This window comes from Pinus tabuliformis, chromosome 9 (assembly GCF_031772625.1).
Source record: "Pinus tabuliformis cultivar Carrire ecotype Pingquan chromosome 9, CPIR1, whole genome shotgun sequence".
NCBI classification, from domain to species: Eukaryota; Viridiplantae; Streptophyta; class Pinopsida; order Pinales; family Pinaceae; genus Pinus; species Pinus tabuliformis.
In genome coordinates, this window is record NC_142307.1 from 1,716,779,053 (window position 1) to 1,716,800,419 (window position 21,367).

Here is a 21,367-nt window from a genome sequence, read left to right on the forward strand (position 1 = left end):
TTCACAATGGCTCCTTCACCAACCTGCGTAGCGAATGGTTAGGAGTTCACAAGGCTGGCCTAGCGACAATTAGTCATCTTGTCTTGTGGAGGCCCCATCATCATCATCTCCTTATGGTGATTGTAGTTGTATAAGTCTTGAAGGGACAACCTCCATTTTGGTTGGGAGTGGAGATGGATGCCTTTCTTGGAGGAAGTGAATCTCTCTTCTTGGAAAGCACTTTGACAATCCTCAAGTAGCGTTCGCTTGAAAGATAGGACATCATCAAGTAAGGTAAAAGGAAGAAATTATTCCATATAGATTTATCAGATATCTCCTTTGAGCTCCTGCACAAGGGGTGCAAGATCATGGAGGAAGTGCTTGATGCATCCACGGCTTCTCTCTCTCTCTCTCTCTCTTTCTATATATATATCCCCAAGGGAAACCTTACTGGTTTCCCCCCTCTTCTTTGGAATATCTAGATGGAGGGCAACTTAACTGCTAGCTACAATAGTGGTTGGTGACCTTGAGGGACTCTATTGGATTTGAACGTATGAGTATGGCCTCCCATTGGCAACATGCCTCGGGTGGAGCTTTCAATTGATTGAGTTAACCCTCAAGGGTTTAGAAGTATATATATGTAAATGTGTGTATGTATTTTTTTTTTTCAAGGAAAATCTCACAGGGAAATCCAAGGGATGCTTCCCCACATTTGTAGATGGCATCCCTAGTAAACCCATTGGCATAGATTAGTGCACCTCAACCAGGGGGGATTTGAGCCATGTAACTGCTGGTATAGAACTAGTCAGATTTCTCCTAGCACCATAGGTGACAACCAGTTGAGCTAACCCCTTGGGCTATATCTATATCTATATATATATATATATATATATGTATATAAACTGTTTGCAATAGTCTGAGCCTATTTAAATCTCCTAGATTGATGAAACTATCCATGACAATCACAACCATTTGAAATAATTTAAAATACATTCCACAGCCTTTGACAGACTATAAATTTGACCTAGATCATGTTGTAGGTTAAGATGTTAGGGGTTATGGTTTTGTAAAGTTGTACATCCAGTTGTGAATAGGGTCTAATCCTGAAACCAATGCAATTTTCTATTATGTGGTGACTCACGTGGATACAGTGGGGCAAAATGAAAAACTAAACTCCATTTTTCCAGGTCTGATAGAGTGTTAGTTATGCATGGATTGAGAAAGAATTATTAGTAAGGTTGGAGATAGAACTTATATACGTTTTCTTGTTCCTAAAATGTTTCACCTGTGTTTTTATTGATTCAAATTGAAAATAACTTGATAAAGCTATAAAAAATCAAATGAGAAATCAGAATCATAGTGATCCATTTTTGTAGAATCTGGTTTTGGTGATTTCACTAAGTTTTCTGGCAGTTCAATTTAAGTCCTTTTTTCTCATTCCAGACTTAATTTTCTGGTTGAACACTATGTTTTCCTGATAAAGGATGAAAATTGTAAGACAGCACCTGTTTATAAATAAAGCAAATTATCTTACTTTCAGCTAGACTGGATGGACAAATTTAGGAGTGACAGGCTAGAATCCTTCCAAACCATCCACGGACTAATTGGTTTTATCTTTCGTTTATATTGGATTCTCCATGCTGTTTAGGTTGACCTTTGAACTGACGTAGCATGTTAAACTCCCATTGCTTGTTATGCTAAGCTGACATTGATGTTTCTGTAATAGGTGATTTATTTGGTACATTATTACCCCATTTTTCTTTAACATAACAAGCCATAGAAAGCACCTTTAGCCTTTAGGTGGTAGTTTAGACAGATTAAGCAGAGGTTCAGCCATTTTTTTATTTCTTATTCCCCCATGTTATCTTCTTTTCTGACTAATGAATTCCACTGTTTCCTTTGGAGATTTTGTTTACAGCTCATTTCCCGAACTCTTTGATTTCTAGTATTTTATCTTGTTTTTTGTTATTTAATAAAGCCTGATGCAGTGAGGAAGTTCCTCCGCTTTCTAATCTGTTAATAGGTGCGTTTGTTGCTTGACATTTCCTCCGTGTTATTTTAAGTTTTAAGTGCAATCATGCTTCTCATACTATGCAGGCACAGTCATAGAGCAAGGTGAAAGTCCACAATACTACTTTGAGAAGTATCCAGAGGACAATCCTGCTTTCGGCTTTCTCACATGGCGTTGGGTCTTGGGGCTCTGCTTAGATCATGTTTACACAGCCCCTTATTTTCTTGGTCTATGCATCTTGTTGGCAGCATCATTGATGGCTTGTACTACTACAACACAACTTCCAATGGTTAAAGTTGCTCGCAGGTGTGCTCTCTTTTTGAGTTGTATCATCATGCACCAGCCTCTCTGTTCTGGAAGATGATATTGGAATGTAAATTACAACGTTGTTTGGTTCTTATACCTTGTCTAAAAAGTGCATTTACTTTGCTGTTCCTACCTTCTTGTTGTGATATATAAGGCTGTGAATCCTGGACCTCAGCCTAGTACAGGTTTCAAGTTGGTATGGGAAAAATTTTGGGATGCCCTCTTTCCTTTGCCACACCTTTATCATAATATCTTTTGATGACTACTAGGTTCTTCAATTGGATTTGGTTATCTTTTTAAATTTGTATACATGACCTCATCTATTCTCGTGTTCAGAAATTCACATAGACTCGGTTTTCAGTTCTATGTTTACTTTTAATCTTGAACTGAGAATCAAAGTATATTTGTCTTGTCACTAGAAAAAAATTCTATTCAAATCTGGTCTTCTCTAACAGTGACAGATCATTTCGTGTAGATGGTCATTCATGAAGTCTCGATCAGCCATCCTAAAGCTTGATGTGGCAGATTCACTTCCCAGAGCTCGCATTCAGGATCTTGGTGTTCTCCTGATGGGTGCAGGATATGAGGTAAATTTTTAAAATAGTCATACCATTGGGGGAAATGAGGCCATCTCATGTATCCTTCATTTGATATGTGACTAGATTTCTTAATAATGCTGTGGATTATTTAGTCTTGTTCAGTTTCTTAACATTCATGGCTCACAGGTATTTTTGAGTAATTCAGCTCTGTATGGATTCAAAGGGCTTGCTGGTAGGCTTGCGCCTATTGGTGTCCATGGAGCTCTTTTGCTCATAATGGCAGGAGCAACCTTTAGTTCCGTGGGGGCATATCGGGCTTCAGTTACAGTTCCTCAAGGCTTGAACTTTAGGATGGGAGATGTGCTTAATCCAAATGGGATTTTATCAAGGCCAATATCTGCTTTTGCGACTGAAGTCCACGTTAACAAATTTTACATTGATTACTATGAAAATGGAGAGGTATTTATCTTTCTCAGTTGAGAAGCACACAGAACTTGTGTTATTTCAACCCCTTTCCCCTCTTAAAAACCCTGTACACAAAAAAATGTTAGAAAAAAGGAAAAGGAAAGGCATGCTAGCTGCCACTATTACCACACTATTTCTCTTCCTTTTATGTAACTTGACTTTATTGCTGTTGAGAATCTAAAATTTATTGGGTAATTTAAATTTTTTTGAAACAAAGATGTTGAAGCAGCTCTCTCTTTACGACATGGTTTGCAGGTATCCAATGGATTAAGATACAACTCTCCTTTGTTTGTATAGGTATCCCAATTTCACTCAGACCTTTCTCTACGGAATATGGATGGCAAGGAAGTTTTGAGGAAGACAATCAGTGTGAACCACCCTTTACGATTTGGAGGGGTAACTATATATCAAACTGATTGGGGTATTTCAGCTCTTCAAGTACACAGAGATGGTGCAGGGCCATTCAATCTTGCAATGGCTACATTACAGAATGGGGATAAAAAGCTTTTTGGAACATTCTTGCCACTAGAAGATGACAGTAGTTCTACCAAACCTAAAGGAATGTGAGTTGACACTGCAAACCTCTTCCTGGCTTGTAATTTTCAAAGTCACTCTTTACGTGTAAAAAAACCTTTTAGAGTAATTAGCTACCAGTTTCTAACAACATGTTTAAGCTGGTCAGTTTTCTATTAATATTTTTGGGCACTGCAGATCAATTTTGGCTCGTGATCTGCAATCAGTGGTGCTGTACGATCAAGAAGGAAAGTTTGTAGGAGTTCGGCGGCCTGGGTCAAATCGTCCAATAACTGTTGATGGTGTGAACATAGTTGTGGATGATGCAATTGGTAGCACTGGCTTAGAATTGAAGGTTAGGCTTTTTCTTCTCCATGTTTGTTGTCTTTCACAACTTCCTGAGATACTTTTATTGTATAAGCCCACAAAGAAATGATGTTGAAGTCATGGACAACTCTGTTTTGGATTGTACTAAGATTGAGCATTCATGTTTCAAATTCAAACATGGAATTTTATCAGAAGAGAAGGGGTTGAGTTATAGATTACCACTGCCTCTTCTGTTGCAGGCATTTTAATTGGTTCAGAAATATATTAACAGGAAAATGTCTGACAGACTTTCATACGCTTTGGAATTCATACATTTCATGGAGTCTGGCATTATTGAGATTTGCACCATGATCTAGTATATAATTTCTTAGTCTTCTATATAGTGAGTAAAGTATTAGGGAAGGTCTTTGACTGCTTACTATCTAGTATCATTCTTATAAAACTAGTGCATATAATTTCCTTGCTAATTTTCATGTTAAAATCACTGCAAATTTTGGATGTCTAGAAGAATCTGTTTTGATATTTTCGGTCTTCTACTTGGCTAACTCTTTTGCTTTCTTGTTTAGATGGATCCAGGGGTTCCTGTGGTATACGCAGGATTTGGTGCACTCATGTTGACAACTATTGTTAGTTATTTTTCTCATTCACAGGTAAACCTTGATACAGCAATTCTCTAATTTAGGGATGTTCAAATCAATTTATAAGTTTTAGCTATGTATCACTGGTAGGCTAACGCTCAGAAAATGATGCCTGGCCTGTTGATCTACAAACAAAATGATGCTTATTGGATGTGTAGGTCTGGGCCTTGCAAGAGGGAACCACGGTTGTTGTTGGAGGAAAGAGTAATAGGGAAAAGCTAGGTTTTCCAGTTGAGTTGAATCGGATACTTGATTCAATTCCAGAAATAGTAAGCAATGAACTTGTAGAAACTAATGAGGCCGTGAGCTTAGACGATGATGAGGTATCCTCGTTAAGTGAAAACAAATTTGAGATAAATAAGATTAAAGTTCTGTCACGAAATTAATTTTACATTCTTTTTACAGAGGTACATTCGTAGCAGGATGAGGAGCTTGTTTGTAAATAAGTGTTAAGAAACCGATTGTTGGTTCATATGGAGATGTCTTGAAAAGCCAGTCTCAACTTTCTACAAATTTGTGAGCTAATATCACAGTAATATGTATATTCGCTGTTAATTTCCAATCTGTTGCGTCAACTTTAAATCAGACTGCACTATCGCAGATGAACAACAAATGAATTTGCATCAAGATGAGAATTTCTAGCAAATAATTTTGGCAAGAGAAGCAAAAAACTAAATAATAAGGGTATAAATCAGTGCATCGTATGGTAATGTCAAAATATTAGTGTTGAATTTCTTTGAGCCACATTTGAAAGAACTATATCTCCAAGTAAATTAGATTTAAATTGTATATATCCAAGTATTAGATTTAGAAGTCCCAGACAATAAATTATAATCACAATCACAAAATGTGTAAAGTAGGTAATTCATTGCATCAAGGAAAGCATGAAAAACACATGTATTAGTTAATCTTAGCTCGATTTAGCACATAAATGAAAGTATTGATGTAACAGGGAGTGGATGTGGTATCTAGAGCCATTTATGACACAAAAAATTTCACTGTGACACAGGAAGGGGATGTAAAAGGGCGTTCATACTCCATGAAGTGTGAATTATACACCCATCAGACAATGTAGAAGGAATGCCTTAGGGCACATGGGAAGACCGGATCCAAAATGGATCACTATACCATTTTTCATGTGTTTATGTACTTTCTAGGGTGGAAAATTAGCCATGGCCTTCCTAAGCCTATCTCAGGTTTGGAACTTGATTTGGTGATTGGGGTCTTGAAATTCTCGAAGCTTGTTTTGGTCTTTAAACAACAATTTTTGGGATAAAAAGTTTGGAAACAAATTTCTCATCACTTCAACTTCATTTTATTAATCAAGATTTTCCACTAGTCTAAAGAGCACCTGAATTAAACTTTATATGTGAGAGTTATTCCTTCAACAAGTTGATATATGTTTTTATGACTACAGGAGCAAGTGGATACCACATCACCACTCATTACTTACATATGTGGGGTTAGTCATTTGATGGAATTTCAAGAAGATTTAAGGTCCAAAACCCTAACCTTAATGAGGGGTTGGGTCATGCAAAAAATGCATAAGCCTAACCTTGGATGGTTATCAGGGCATGTCAAAGAATGAGTTGCAAGGAAAGGAAGGGTTTATGTTTCCATTGTAATGATTCATTGTTCCATTGTTGAGTACTATAAATGAGTGGGATATCAAAGTATAACAAACCAAGAAACTATAGCAACTAGTTGCGTGCCACAATGGCTATTATATTCCATAATGAGACAATCTTTCTTTGAATGCTTCATTTTAATCCGAGAAGAAAAGAGCAAGATGCAATGCTCATCTTCTTGTTAGGCTTTCCCACATTGGGTTCCCAAGGACACATCTTGTGTTCCATGTGTTGAGGTTGGATTTCATTTTACCATTGCTGCTTTTTCTTTTTTTTAATATTCTCAGTACATTCAACAGTTTGAGTGGCATGCTTCTAGTATTACATTTTAATAATAATTAATCGTGTGTAGTAGTGTATAACCTCACAATGTTTGTAGCAGCAATTAAGATCTATTTCAACTAATTATGTAGTGGATTATCCATGGTAGTTTTCAGACCATGGTATTTGAGTAGTTTTATTGTGGTCTTTATGGAATATTGCAAGGTCCATGGGTCAATGTAAAGAAAACAATGTCAAACCCTAATCACGATAGATGGTTACAATTACATCTCAAAGGATGACTTGGAGGAGAGATTGGCAACGTTGGAAGTGCAAGTCTCCTACCTCTCTGACATTATGGTTATATAAATGTAAGCACACTAGAGAGCAAGTTTAGACCTTTTGGGGAGCTACATAATGCTAACATGGACATTGGCTCTAATTGGAACCCTAAAGATAAAGAAGAACCATAGAAAGAGAGACGAAGTTCCAACATCATATCTTCCTTGTGTCTATCCTAATTTGAAGCAAAAGTGGACATCATTCTCTATCAAGGTGAGATTAATACTATAAAGTCGAGTCAATGGTTGAAACAATTAGAGGTCTACTCCAATTTGCAAAACATAGCAAAAGAGACTATATCATTTTCCCTATTGAAGCTAGAGGGTCACATCTAAAATTGGTGGGAAATATTTATAGAGGTACTTATGTTGATTTTTGGGTAGCTGCAGGAGGTATTCCCCAACTACGTAAGTTAAAAGAAAGAAAATTAAATTAAATTTTAAATTTAATTTGCAGGCATCTAAAATTACTATAAAAAGACACTTGAAATTCTCATTTCCATACACACTCATCATTCACATATTTCTTTCTTAGAGGTGGGAAGTAATGGAAGAGGCTGAAGTTTATAAGACGTTGAATTTTTTTGTGTAATTATTTAATGACGTTCTAAGGTGTGCTAAAGTAATATCATATATCATTGGAAATAATTATCAGTTACAAAAAATTGTGCTTGTCTAATTAGCACTAGAAAATCAACATGGTATTAGAGCTTTGGTGGAGAAAGGCCTCAACGAAGTGTTAAATTTTTGGGGTTGTTACAATCTTTATGTACAACATATTTACTTTTACTCCTACCTAAATTTATGCAAAGAATTGCATAAATTATGGTGGGCAGTAATTCCTGGTAAATATGTTTAATTATCGAAATATAAAGAATGTACTGCATATTTACTTTTTACTTCTACCTAAATTTATGCAAAAAATCACATAAATTATGGAGGAACAATTTAACAAAGTCAAACACTATGTGGGTGGATTATAGCCTAATTCCAATGGAGTAAAATACAAATTTTAATGTGAGGAGAGATTTAACCTCATATTTTCAATGAGTAAATGGTTAGAGAATATGCGGGGTGAATAGTGACTTAGGTCCACTAGTGTTCATAAGAAATTAACAAGGGCATCTCAAAGGATTCTTCTAGGATCGAGCATAAACTCAACAAGAGTGATTTGTGTTCAAGAGGGAGAAATTGTACAACATCTAGAACTGTGCCATATGACCTAAAGAGCTTCTAGCTCAGAGGGAGCAGATAGTCAGGTAGAATGGAAGGATGTAGCCTACTAAAGGGTCTCTCATGATGATGAAGCTCAAAAGGCTCCCAAGGATATGGGTTCAGGTCCTTTTGTACTTATGGAACATCCTTTAGATCATTAGGAAGACTCGAAAAGGCCCATTGAGCCAGTGGACCCACTTAGGGTCATTGTTCTAGAATCTAAGAAGAGGTTGGCATGGCTTCGAAGTACATTGAAGGATGTAGAAGGGCATGCGACTCCCCATGGCACTTTTAGGTAAAGCAAACATCCTAAGAAGTACTCAGGATATGCAGCACTAATGAGTCACATCATTGATTCCGAGCCATCCAACTATAAGGAGGCATCAAGCTAGCAAATTTGGAAGAATGCCATGATGGCGGAATATCAGTCCATCATGAAGAATCATGTGTGGGAAATTGTGCCGAGAACTGAGGGGAAGTCAGTGGTGACTTCCAAGTGGATCTACAAGATCAAGCTTGCGATAGATCGCAACATAGAGAAATACAAAGCAAGATTCTTGGCAAGAGGGTTCTCCCATAAAGAGAGAGAGGACTATGAAAAGACATTTGGTCCAGTTGCCAGATACACTACTATTAGAACTATTATTTCTATTGCTTCTATTACGGATTGGAAATTGCATCAGATGAATGTGAAAACCATTTTTTTCAATGGAGTGATTGAGGAAGAAGTGTACATAGAGCAACCTCAAGGCTTTGAGGTACATGAGGAGTCTCATGCCTGCAGACTGAAGAAGGCCTTGTATGGACTCAAGCAGGCACCTCGGGCTTGGTATTCTCAGATTGATGGGTACTTGGTGAGTCTTGGTTTCACGAAGATTGATGTTGATCCCTACCTTTACTACAAGGTTGTTAAAAGTGAGTATGTGATCTTGCTATTATATGTTGATGACTTGTTTCTGACAGGAGTAGAAGGACTTGCCAAGGTGAAGAAGGGAGTAGCAAGTGGCAGCGAGATTTGCTTTCGTGATAAAGGAAGCAATAATGATTACCACAAGAAGCTTTGCTTCAGTGTTAGAGTGAGTTAACCTCTGAGTTCGAGATGAAGGATCTAGGTTTGATGCATTACTTCTTGGGATTAAAATTATGTTAGAAACCAGGTGAGATCTTTGTTGGTCAAGAGAACTATATTATTATGATCCTTCAGAGATTTGGGAGAATGGACTGCAAGTCCGTGGCCACTCCCATGTTGACCAATTTGAAGAAGTTGAGAGGATCCGACTCAGATTTGGTGGCTCTTTCTATGTATTGACAATTGATTGGATCCTTGATGTATCTGGTTAATACCATACTTGATATTTGCTTTGTAGTGATCACTCTGAGCCAATTCATGATGGAACCTAGGCATGCACATTGGATTGCAACAAAGCATGTGTTGAGATATGTGTGGTACAATCAATTATGGATTAAGACATGTCTCAAAATCGTGAAGTACAACTTCAAGGATACACATATTCCAATTGGGCAAGAAGCGTCGAAGATAGGAAGAGCACATTAGGATGTTTCTTCAGTTTGGGTTCTGCTATAATACCTTGGATGAGTAAGTAAGTAGACATCTATTGCACTCGACATTGTATAGGTTGAGTATATTGTAGCTAGTCTAGCGAGTTGTCAAGTAGTGTGGCTTCATAAGTTGCTTGCAGGATTGTTTGATCAAATGCTGAAGACGACCGTGATACATTGTGACAATCAAAGCTGTGTGAAGCTTTCAGAAAATCCAGTTTTCCATGACAGGTTGAAGCACATTGAGATCAAGTACCACTACATCCAAGACATGGTACAAAAGGGAGTAGTGAGGCTCCAATACATTTCTACGGACGAGCAGGTTGCTGACATTCTCATAAAGCCTTTGTCTTGGATGAAGTTTGTATACTTCAGGGACAAGCTTGGAGTGGTTGAGAATGCCTCCCTCGTTGAGAGGGAGTGTTGATGTTGTAGCATCAGGGCATAGATTCAACCTAGGTCAAGGGTATTGACCAAGTGTTGTGTGATATGGCTAGGGAGAATGGCCTAGATAGCATCAGGGCATGGAGTGCTCCCTCGGTCTCAAGGTTCTTAACATATTGCCAAGGGTTACTTCACTAGTAGGTATAGGGAGTGCCTCAAAGCATCAAACAAGTATTTTTACCATTCAAGTGCCATGTGATGACGTGGGGAAATGGAAAATGGGCCTAGTGTTTCACCATTGGTAAGGGAGAATTGACTTGGTTCCAAGTGACGACTTGGTTAGTTGGTGACTCGGGACTAGTTTTACATTGGTCAAGGGGCACCTGACCATATCACCAAAGGGTATTTGGCTAGTGGGTGACCAGATCCTTTGCATGATGTTGATGCAGTATGCTTTCCACGTGGTTCTGGAATGGAACATGAAGTAGATGGATACATTAATATAACATGCTCATTCAATCTTTTCTTGGGATGGAGATTTTTTTTTAGTGAAGTGGATATCTGAGGAAGTAAAGGTGAATACCTCCCTAGTTAAGAGGTGGTGTTGAATTTTGGGTAGCTGCGGGAGGTATTCCACATCTGTAGAATTTAAAAGAAAGAAAAATAAATTCTAAATTAAAAGAAAGAAAATTTAATTTAATTTGCAAAGAGAGATGTCTCTAGGCACCCTAAAATCACTCTAAAAGGACACTTGAACTTCTCATTTTCACACACACCCATCACTCACATGTTTCTCTCTCTCTCTCTCTCATGTGGGAAGTAATTTGAGAAAAACATTGAAGTTTCTAAGATGTTGATTTTTCTGAGTGAAATTACTTAATGATGTTTTGGGCATGCTAAAATTATATCATATATAATTGGAAGTAATTATCAGTTACAAAAAAATGTGCTTGTCTAATTAGCACTAGCAAATCAACAACTTACACTATAGGGTGATCCACAAGTAACTAAGAGGAAGGAGTTTAAAATTCTCATCAAGTTCTAGTTTCACCTTATTGGGTACAAAGAGGACCTATGCTTATTTGGCACTACTATGAGCATAACATGGGAAAAGTGTGCAAGAGTACATTATTGTGTTAAAAAAAATAAACCATTCTATTGGGAGTATCTCCCTAGAATATGGATGTGGCACTTGAAGTACTTGAATGGTCTACAAAGTAATTAAGGGGGCAAGTGATGCTTTTTAAACCTAAAGACTATCAATGAGCCATTGTGCAAGAACAATATTTGGAGATAAACAAGAAGAAAGGGTAATCAAACGATCCAAGCAATGAAATCAACAAGGTACATCCAAGGAGGGAAAGAAGAATTGGCAAGGAAAGGGTAAGAAGATTGTTGCGACTATTTGTTAGTCCAAAGATCCTAACAACCACTGTAATTATTTTAACATTGATTCTTATAATGGAAATAAGTGTTATAAACTACACCTTTAGTCGAAGCCAAATAACCACAAGTAGGAGGCTAAGAGGAAGAATATGCTAGGCATGAATTTGGGTAATTGGATAGAGAGTAACACATATACAAAAAAGAAGATTGCTTGCATCACAATGCAAGGGGAGGTGAACATCAACAACACCCATTACAAAGAAGAGTGAAATATATGTCTAAACTCCTCCATACCAAGATCCCCAAGTTGAGAAGATAAATGCAGATGCTTTATTAACTCCGGTTTGTAGGCCAACATCATCAAGAAACATATAGTGAGTAAGCTTGGATTGAAGTTTAAACCATCCTTACCCATACCCAATCAGATGGGTAAACAAGGATGTGTCACTGAGAGACACCAAGTAGACTTGCAATATTAGATTTGCCATTAATGCAAATGACATTGACAAAGTGTACGCTGATGTGGTGCCACTTATTTGTGTGGTGTAGTTTTTGGAAGTCCATACTTGTACATGAGGGATGTGATCTGCATTATAAGATAAAACCAATATTGCTTGGTCAAGGATGGAAAATCCATCATCATCAATGTGCATAAAGGAAAATTCAAAGATCTTTCGATTAAGTGCTAACTGAGAAAAGGAATTGATTAGCTCAATTAGGAAGATTGTATTTCTCTTCTTTGCTTAAGAAAATGAATCAATTGAAGTAAAAACATCTTTGGAGAGATGTACTAAAGAGAAAGACCACTAGTTGGAGAAGCTTTCGTAAGTGTATGGAGAAGTTGTTCGAAATCTAAAAGGGCTATATCCTAGGTGGGAATTGAAGCATCAAATACAAATATACTTGTTTTTCCTTTGTGAAACATAACATTGTCTAGAGAATCCATACTATAAACAAATGGAGTGAAGAATAAAATGTAACCACTTTTGGAGCATAGAGGCACATGACTAAGAACCTCACATTGTGGGTCACCTATCATCATAGTGCACAAGAAGGATGGGACTTGGAGAATGTGTATTGTATCCAAAGCGCTACATAAGATCACCCTTATGAATGGATGCCTTTTTCCTAGGATTGATGACTTTTTGGATCAACAACCTTATGCTACGTATTTCACCAAATTGGATCTCAAAATGGGATGCCACTAAGGGTTAATCAAAGAAGACACTTGGAACATTGCCTTAAAGATGATGCATGGTATATATGAATGTTTGGCAATGCCTTTTCATTTATGGAATTCCCTATCAACATTTATATGGTTGATGAATGATGTATTACATTCCTTTTAAGATTGGTTTGTAACAATGTACTTGGATGTTATATCAATCTTTAATATTGCTTGGGAAGAACATATCTTACATCTTGTGTAGGTGTTAGAGACTCTAAAAAAGTACCATTTGTTAGGAAACCTTAAGAAATGCAAGCTTTATGACAATCCCTGGTGTATTTAAGTTTTTGATTGGTGGAGGGAACTTAGTATTGATGTAGCAAAGATCAAGATCATCATCAAATGACCAACTCCTACCAATGCCACTGAAGTTGAGAGCTCTGTGGGAGAAACACAATGCCTTAAAATTTTTGTAGCATCATTTTAGTGATTACTATGTCACTCCATGGCATAGCAACAAATGGAAAGAGGTACTAGTGGAGAAGGAATCAATAGAGGCCTTTTGAGGAATCTAAATGAAATATTAGTCAAGCACTAATGATCACATCACTCAACTTGTAGAAGCCCTTTGAAATGGAGAAATATGTAAGTAGGTATGCTATGGGAGCAATGTTGATGCAAGGACGTAAGTTTGTTAACACTTTGAATTGTTTAATGAAATAGTTCTAAACTACCCCACATATAACTGAGAGTCCTATGCTATATTGCATGTTGGTAAGAAATGGAAGCACTACATGATTGACATGGAGACCATCATCCATGTCAATCATTAGCCTTCACAATATTTCTAGGCCCAATGGTTATGAACTTCAACAAGTAAGATACTACACAAGGATGTATTTTTGCTATGATTTCATCTCATCATCGAGTCTAAGAAGTATACTAGTAACAAGTTCTCAAATAATTTAAGGCCACCAACACCCAAGATCACAACTTTGGGTACTCTCGTGTGCATGGACCCTTTAACCCATGATGCATACAAATAACACAACATAGAAGATGTCAACTTCAACAAGATATTTCAATCTAAGTTCATGAAGAAGAAGGTGATAACAAAACTAATCAACCTCTCCAAGATGGGTTTCTGTATAAGTTGGATAAGATCTATGTATTTAAAGGTAAGAGAACACAATTAATATGAGATGTTCACACCTCCAAAATTGTGAGCCCTTTTGGTGTTTGTAAAATTGTGCCAACTTGTAGATGTGTGTGTATACCCAAAATGCAAGATGTATTTGATTCATTAGAGGATGCATACTTTGTTGTACTAATAAAATTAATGATAAGAACTAAGGTCTATATCATCCCTTATACCAACAAGGCCATGGGAAATCATCTTTATGGATCTTGTAGATGGTTTTCCAAGACCTAAGCGGGGATACAACTATTTATTTGTGGGGTGGATAGATTTAATAAGATGTGTATCCCCATGCATTGTAAAAAGATCATCAAGTGACAAGATGCAACTATTATGCTCTTTGAGAGGCTTTGAATGCACTTTGGGGTACCAAGGAGCACCATTTCAAACAAATATATGAGTTTTTTTAGTGTCTTGTTAACTACACCATGGGAGAATATGGACATCATGTTGAGTAAATCTACAAATTAGAAGCCTATAGGAACCATCAATGAGAATTTGATTTTCATTTAATGCTCGTAAAATATAACAATTTATACTTCCACCAGGTATTCCACTTTTGAAACTTGTAGAGTGTAGAGGTTGTAAAGTAGAGTGTATAGGTTGTAAAAGAAGTTTATAGGTTGCAAATGTTTTTTGGTAACTATAGTAGGTTGCACTATTATTAAACTCGTCTTATTTTTGTGTCATTTTTAAAGTCCATATATTCATATGATGGAGTCTTCCCTTTATAGTTCGTAACCCCTCTTAAGTTTAAAAAACAAACAATCAAACCACATTTAAGGTAGTGAAAAGAGGTGAAAGGGTTTTACCCAAAATACAATCTTGGTTGAATGGTTCAATGATGAAGTCTTATGGTATCTTGTGATTAAACATCTAAAGAATTCCTACTTCAACATGCATGCACAATATAAAAATTGACTCCATTTATTTGGCTAGTTAAATGCTAGATATTGAAAGATCTCAACCATGAATAATATTACATCCATTTGTACAACAAATTAGCATCAATATGTCAATGTTGAATAATATTACATCCATTTGTATGACAAGGTAGCATAATTAAAGTCGACGACATCTAACCATGTGTTAAGTGCAATTGATAAAAAAATTGTAATTTGTAGTCAGTGCACGTGTGAAGGTGGGTGGAAAACATGGTTTCAAAAAAAACTAGAACTAACTAAAAAACAATGAAAAGAGTAAATTTTGAATTTAGCATAAACTATTCTTATCTAATAGCGATGATGTGATGTGATTATTAAACAAAAAAATTCCATGGAAAAAAATTGAGATACAGATCTTCTCCATGACATAATAACACACTATCTTCATTATCAGAGTATCTTTTGCAAGTGAATATTGTAGGCGAGAGTGAGAATTGATACTGAATATGATAAAACAACAATTGTTTTTAAGTTGAACATGTAAATATGGAATATGAGTGTATGCACTATTCTTATTTATAGAATTATGTGTATGATAGAGTTAGATTATCATATCATGGCTATATATTATATTATCAACACAAATAAAAGTAGACCCAATGCCTCTATGCACTCTACGTTGACATTTATGAGTCATGTGGTGCTTAGTGCTTTCAAATGTTTAACTCCTTAAGTTCAATGATTGTTCTTGGTGTAATGGTGCTACATTTCTACTCTCTTGCATCTGGTTACAATGAGCATAAAGGTATAGCTTGATCATGATTCATAATTTGTTGGGTTACTCAGTGGTGAAGCATCTAAAGGATTTTCCATTGCCTTGCATCTTGTTGCAAGTAGCACAAAAATTTAGCTTGGTCACTCTATAGACATTGTTGGATCTCTAGGTTTCAAGGTATTTGAAGGATTGCCCAACCTTTTTGATGATGAAAATTAGACAAGCGTAGTAGATGATGTGACTCGACAAGTTTTCTAAGTTATATTCATGTCATCTTTCCTTATATATATATTTGTTTGATGACAAAAAATCAAGAAAGACATTGGATACTTGATTGGAAAAAGCATTATAACTCCAAATTTAGAGTACCTCGAGGGCTTATCTACCCTCACATCATTCTTTAATGTATTAAGGATGAAAAGTTTTGCTGGATGGAAACTTTAATTTTCTAGAAATCAACATGGTGACATGACAATTTTCTTAAAACAAGTATGCCATTTTCAATCATATATCACTAAATTTTCTAGAGCCAAATGCTAGTTGAAAACATAGTGTTGTGGTCTAATATTATTCAATTTAAAGACGATAATTTCACTCAAAACTTCTTTATTATTTACCCTTGGTTGTTAGTTGCGTCACAATTTCATTTAATATTACCTTAATTTAGTTGAACAAACTAGTCTTTTAAGTATTCTAAATGGATGGTGCATGTGGATATACCCATTCCATCTTTAATCAGCAAATACTCATGGCTAACTTTATTTCAATTTCAAAGTATGAGCCAAGATTCCCCAAGTTGGGTGGCTAGCAGTTTCAAGAAACACACAATATTTAGTGACAAGTCCCCAAGTGGGTTGAAACATATACCACGTACAGGACCTTCAACTCCATTCCTGCATCCTTGCACACCACAAATGACACTCATGTTAAGATGTGAGTGGGGTATACGATATGCGAGCTTGGAAACGACGAGGTACATGATGGTTCAATACATGAATATAATGTGGGAGCATATGACACTACTTGAATTCATATAAATGATTTGGTAAGTGACGGAGAGTAACGTGGTGGATCATAACGAAATTTAAACCACCCTATTTGATTATGTGGTTCATTAAAGATTTGGTGGAGGGATTTAGGGAAACCAACAAGGAATGTCACCTACATTCACCACTCTCCCTGCATTCATAGTGTCGACCAATATTGCTAATGACTTGCAAATTCAGGTAGAATATCATCTCTTTAGTTCCATGGTGCAAAGTTCAAGGCACAAAGGAAAATCCCTTTGCAATTCCCTTACACAATGGCTAAGGTTGAAATAGGTGTGATGAATGTAGAGAAAGCATTTCATTGCTCCACCTTGCTTGGTCAAGAACGTTGAGTGCAATTGATTGAGGTGCTCAAGTTCTCCATGATGGGGTTTAGATTGAGGCAAAGATACTCCCTTTTGTTGCAGACCCAAGCTCCACCCAAAACAAAGAATGAAATATCAACGACTTTTCAAGTTGTATTGTTACATGAAGACTTTTGTGGCCCAAGATTTGGAGGCTTAGGACCAAGATAGGTAGGAAATATATGCACGCTTGGAGATGTTGGAGAAGCATAATTGATTCTTGATCACCTTTACTTCATGGCTGGTCAAGAAAAGAAGAGGAAAAATAGTCGCAGAGTTCCCTGAGTCATCAACATACCCTCATTATGCTTCAGTCGTCGTTAGAGAAGGTAGGTCATGCCACCCCTCTTTAATGCTTGCTTTGATGTTTTTCTTTTGGCATATAGTCTACCACAATGGGGAACTACATCATGACAATTAAAGTACCCTTCAAGCCTAGCTTCCTTTAAGACATGCTTGAACGTGTCACAACATATTCTTTTGTCTAAGCATACCTTATTTTCCCCTAGGGGTGGGTCTTAACTTTTCTATGACTAGGCCTGGTTTCTCATCTTGGGTAGGTTTGGGTCTTTTGATTCTTTTTCTATTTCCATGCTCTAGTTATGCTTGTTCAGTTTTTAGTCTAAAATCTCACACCATTTTGAAAAATGGTTGATTAGTCAAAAACCAAATCCTATATGTATCTCGTATTGATATTCTTGTTGGACAGTTGGCATTGTCTGAATGGTTAGTGGCACTTGGTGTGTTGGCATTGATTTCAACTGGATTATCATTAAGGTTAGAAGAAACAAATGTTGGCATTGATGAGCATGTTTTTCAGAGTGAGTCCCATGGTTGCTGCAATATTATGTAGAGAATCATCATAGTAGCAGGCTTAGTTGAGAATCCGTAGAAAGATGATTATGATGGTTGGGGAATCCTAGACTTTGGAGGAGGTTATGTTTCAGGAGATCAACTTGGTTTCTCCTGAAATGGCATATTTGGAAAGTTCCTAGAAATATCTTTCCAACGGTATGTGGAATTCTGCAAATTGGCGTTTGGATGAAGTCATTAGTAGCATTGCTCGGAACCTCGAAAAGCCTGAAATCTTGGAAGCTTAATTAAAAAATGTTACGGGATTGCAGTGAGTCGGGGTAGGAGGAAGCCTAGAATCCCGGAAGCTCGAAGGTCTATTTAAAACAAGGGATAAGGGATGGCGTCAAATTGGGGTAGCGGGAACAAAACTCAGAATCTCAGAAGTCATGGAAGCCCAAAGGCTTATAAAAATGTTACAGGACAAGTAATGAGTCATGGATAGTGGGAGAAAAAACTCGGAAACCTGAAATCTTGAAAGGCCTGTAAGCCCATAAAGAATAAAATAAAAAGGGGACAAAGCATTGGGATTCTGCAACAAATAATTGAGACATGAGACAAATATTTTGCTGACATTTGACGTTCTGTCAAAAATCGAAGGGCATGCCCATGACTTGGTTTTGTAAAGTTTTCATGTGTTCTAGTGACTAAGGGCCTTCTAGGCATGAATAAGGCTAAAAAATTGCAGGAAAGCATTGGAAGGATCTTGGGCCAAAATCAAAGGAAAAGTTCCAAGAAAAGTGTTAAGGCTAGGTGGACCAAGTTTGTAACCTCGCGAGCCCGTAAGAACTTGAGGAACACTATTAATAAAAGTTACAGGCATGCGGGGATTTGAGGTTTCAACTCAGTGACGACATATATATGTATATATTTATACAATGAAAAAAAAGGGGCACTGTGGGCAAGTGTTGCGCATATGTTTCAAGGATGTATGAGTTGTTAGCTCTCCATGTCACAACCATGAATGAGTCAACATATCCAACACATAGTTTATAGAGGATGTATAAGTCGACAACTATTAATAAATGTGCACAGAGAGGTTGGTGACAATTGAGTAATGACAATTGTTAAGTCTGTACCAAGCTGAAGCAATTCTCCTCTGATAATTACTTGCACGCCACCTAGAAATAAATGAATAGAATGGCTTCAGGACAACATATCAGTAAATCTATGGGCTTTGAAAAAGTGGTTCAGCTACTGCAGGAAAGAGAGCCACACCTTTAGTACACTAAGGTATTTGTGAAGCAGTTAAGAAGGAATGGGGAGCCTTGTTGGAGTGTGCAGGACGACTAAAAACTCATTGTGAGTATGGGAGACACCAAGATAACTAGTCAGCAATTCAATGAGATTACGATGGTTGAAGTGAACTAATCCCATCTCCATACTTGAATATAGTTGTAGAGTGCAGGAATTCTAATGGAAAAAAAATAGATAGTGCCATGTTTTAGCGCACTATAAGGTACAAAGGCAACAGGAGGACACCAGAGACAACATCGACCTTCACACAGTAGAGGAAAAAAACACAGGATTGCCTTTGAGAAAACTAGGGGAATGTATAATAGTTGTGAGTTGAAGCATGTGACATTGTGAGTGTGTTAAAATGAAGGGTAACTAAGGCCAAGTGTTAAATGAGATATACAATGTAGCATAGGGTTGATACTAGACTTGGTTGAGTAGTAGAGAGCACAGTTCAAAGGAGAACTATTGATCATAAGAGAAGGGATTGGTATTGCAGTAGATTAGATTTATATTTCTATGTATATGTATTAGTCTCTTTTTTCAGTTTGAAAATTGTATGAAAAGTAAAACAATGGCTAGAACAGGTAGTGGTGTGCATTCATAAGAGGTTGGTGCCTCTTGGAAAGTTGTAGCTTGATGTTTGAAGGGGGTTGGGGCCTCCTGTGAGTGCGTGTTCACAAAACAAATGATGTAATTAAGTAGGTTCTTAAGTTACATAATAATAACAAACAGATTGGTGGTTTTCTCCCTTTGGGTTTCCACGTAAAGATACTTATGTCAATATGTGTGTGCTGCTCATTTGATGGATTGTGTGTACATGTGAATGACTTATCTTGTTGTTTATGTATATAGTATTATGAATGCACTCACAAGTAACTAACATTAGTGAAAAATAAATATTTGTGCTTAAAGATCTAATAACCTCATTATTACTAATTCAACCCCCTCTCAGTAATTCATTATTCCAACAATTGGTATCAAAGCCAAGTTCCTTTAGGAAAAATTTAACCACTGGAAGGTAGATCGATAAGGAATTATGTCTAGGCAAGAGAGTCAGGATGCTTACTCAAGCAAGATACCAATCTTCGATGGGACAAACTATGTTTTTTGGAAATTTAGGATGGAAGCCTATCTTATGTCTCTAAGGGTGGATGATTGGAGCTTTGTGTTGATAGATTATGATGTTCTCCCTCCCACAAATGTAGACAATAAAAAGGTGTATGAAAATAATGCTAAAGACAATAATGCCATTCTCTTTGGCCTTAGTCAATTTGAGCTTGTAAAAGTTATGCACTGTAAGTCTGCCAAGGAAGTGTGGGTGAAGCTTAATCAGAGTCATGAAGGAGATGAAAAAGTCAAGCAGGTCAAACTTCAAACCTTCAAAATGAGGTTTGAAAGCTTATAAATGAGTGAAGAAGAAAGTATAACAGAATACTTCCTATGATTTGATGAAGTAACCAATACGATTATAGGTCTCGGTGAAGTCATCAAAGAAGATATAATTGTTCAGAAAGTCTTAAGATCTCTACATATGAGATGTAATGCTAAAATCTCTACCATTGAAGAGATGTCTAATTTAAAGAGTCTCACAATGGACCAATTGTTTGGTACTCTCACAGTCTATGAGAAGAGTGTAGGAAAAGAGAAGTTTGAAAAAAAGGAGGTAGTGTTCAAGGTGTCCAAGAATTCTAAGGTGCACCAAAATCATCAAGATTGCTCCAATTGTGAATCTGATAAGGAGTTGGCTCACTTTGCCAAGAAAGTAAAACGTGGCTCAAGAAAGTATAAAGGAAAGCAACCCTTCAAATTCTTTGACTATGGAAGAGTTGGACATTTTCATCCAAGTGCCCTTTCAAAGAGAGGAAAAAATATGGAGATGATCAAAAGTTCAAAGCAAATGCTCAAAAACATAAAAAAAAAGAGGCTCTCTAAGAAGAAGTGGCTCTACTCCAAAGAGGATAGCTTAGCTCCAGAGTCAGATAGTGAAAAATCCTTAGAGGATGAGTCAAATGAACGATTACTAATGTCATTTGGAGCAAACTCCGAGAAACAAAATATTACAGACTCTAAAGAAGAAGAAGAAGTAGGAGTAGTAGAATTTGAAGGAGAACTCATCAATGCTCTTGATGAGTTAAAGAAGGTCAGAATAAAGAACATGCAGCTAAAATAACAATTGTAGCATGCTAAAGAAGGTATGTATAACTCAGACAATGACAAATTTGTTTATCAAAAAATAAAAACTTGAAGAAGCTATTAAAAATAAAGACAATTTGTCTCTTTGACTAGAAGAAAAATAGAAAACATG

The 21,367-nt window shown here is 36.7% G+C and overlaps 1 protein-coding gene across 3 annotated transcripts in view; it reads left to right on the plus strand.

Annotated features, from left to right (window-relative positions):
* LOC149155562 (cytochrome c biogenesis protein CCS1, chloroplastic-like) overlaps positions 1 to 6,373 on the plus strand; it is a 132,287-nt gene extending 125,914 nt beyond the window's left edge. Inside the window, exons 2-10 of one of the 3 annotated variants that reach the window (XM_089445712.1) lie at positions 2,077 to 2,296; positions 2,772 to 2,883; positions 3,022 to 3,294; positions 3,598 to 3,863; positions 4,012 to 4,168; positions 4,707 to 4,790; positions 4,937 to 5,101; positions 5,788 to 5,974; positions 6,196 to 6,373. In XM_089445712.1, coding sequence (XP_089301838.1) covers positions 2,077 to 2,296; positions 2,772 to 2,883; positions 3,022 to 3,294; positions 3,598 to 3,863; positions 4,012 to 4,168; positions 4,707 to 4,790; positions 4,937 to 5,101; positions 5,788 to 5,853 — 1,343 coding nt within the window. In that variant the 3' untranslated portion in view covers positions 5,854 to 5,974; positions 6,196 to 6,373. Of the gene's footprint in view, positions 1 to 2,076; positions 2,297 to 2,771; positions 2,884 to 3,021; positions 3,295 to 3,597; positions 3,864 to 4,011; positions 4,169 to 4,706; positions 4,791 to 4,936; positions 5,251 to 5,787; positions 5,975 to 6,195 lie in introns of those variants that run through there. The other 2 variants (XM_089445714.1, XM_089445713.1) reach the window with 2 other exon arrangements.
* The last annotated feature ends 14,994 nt before the right edge of the window (positions 6,374 to 21,367 follow it).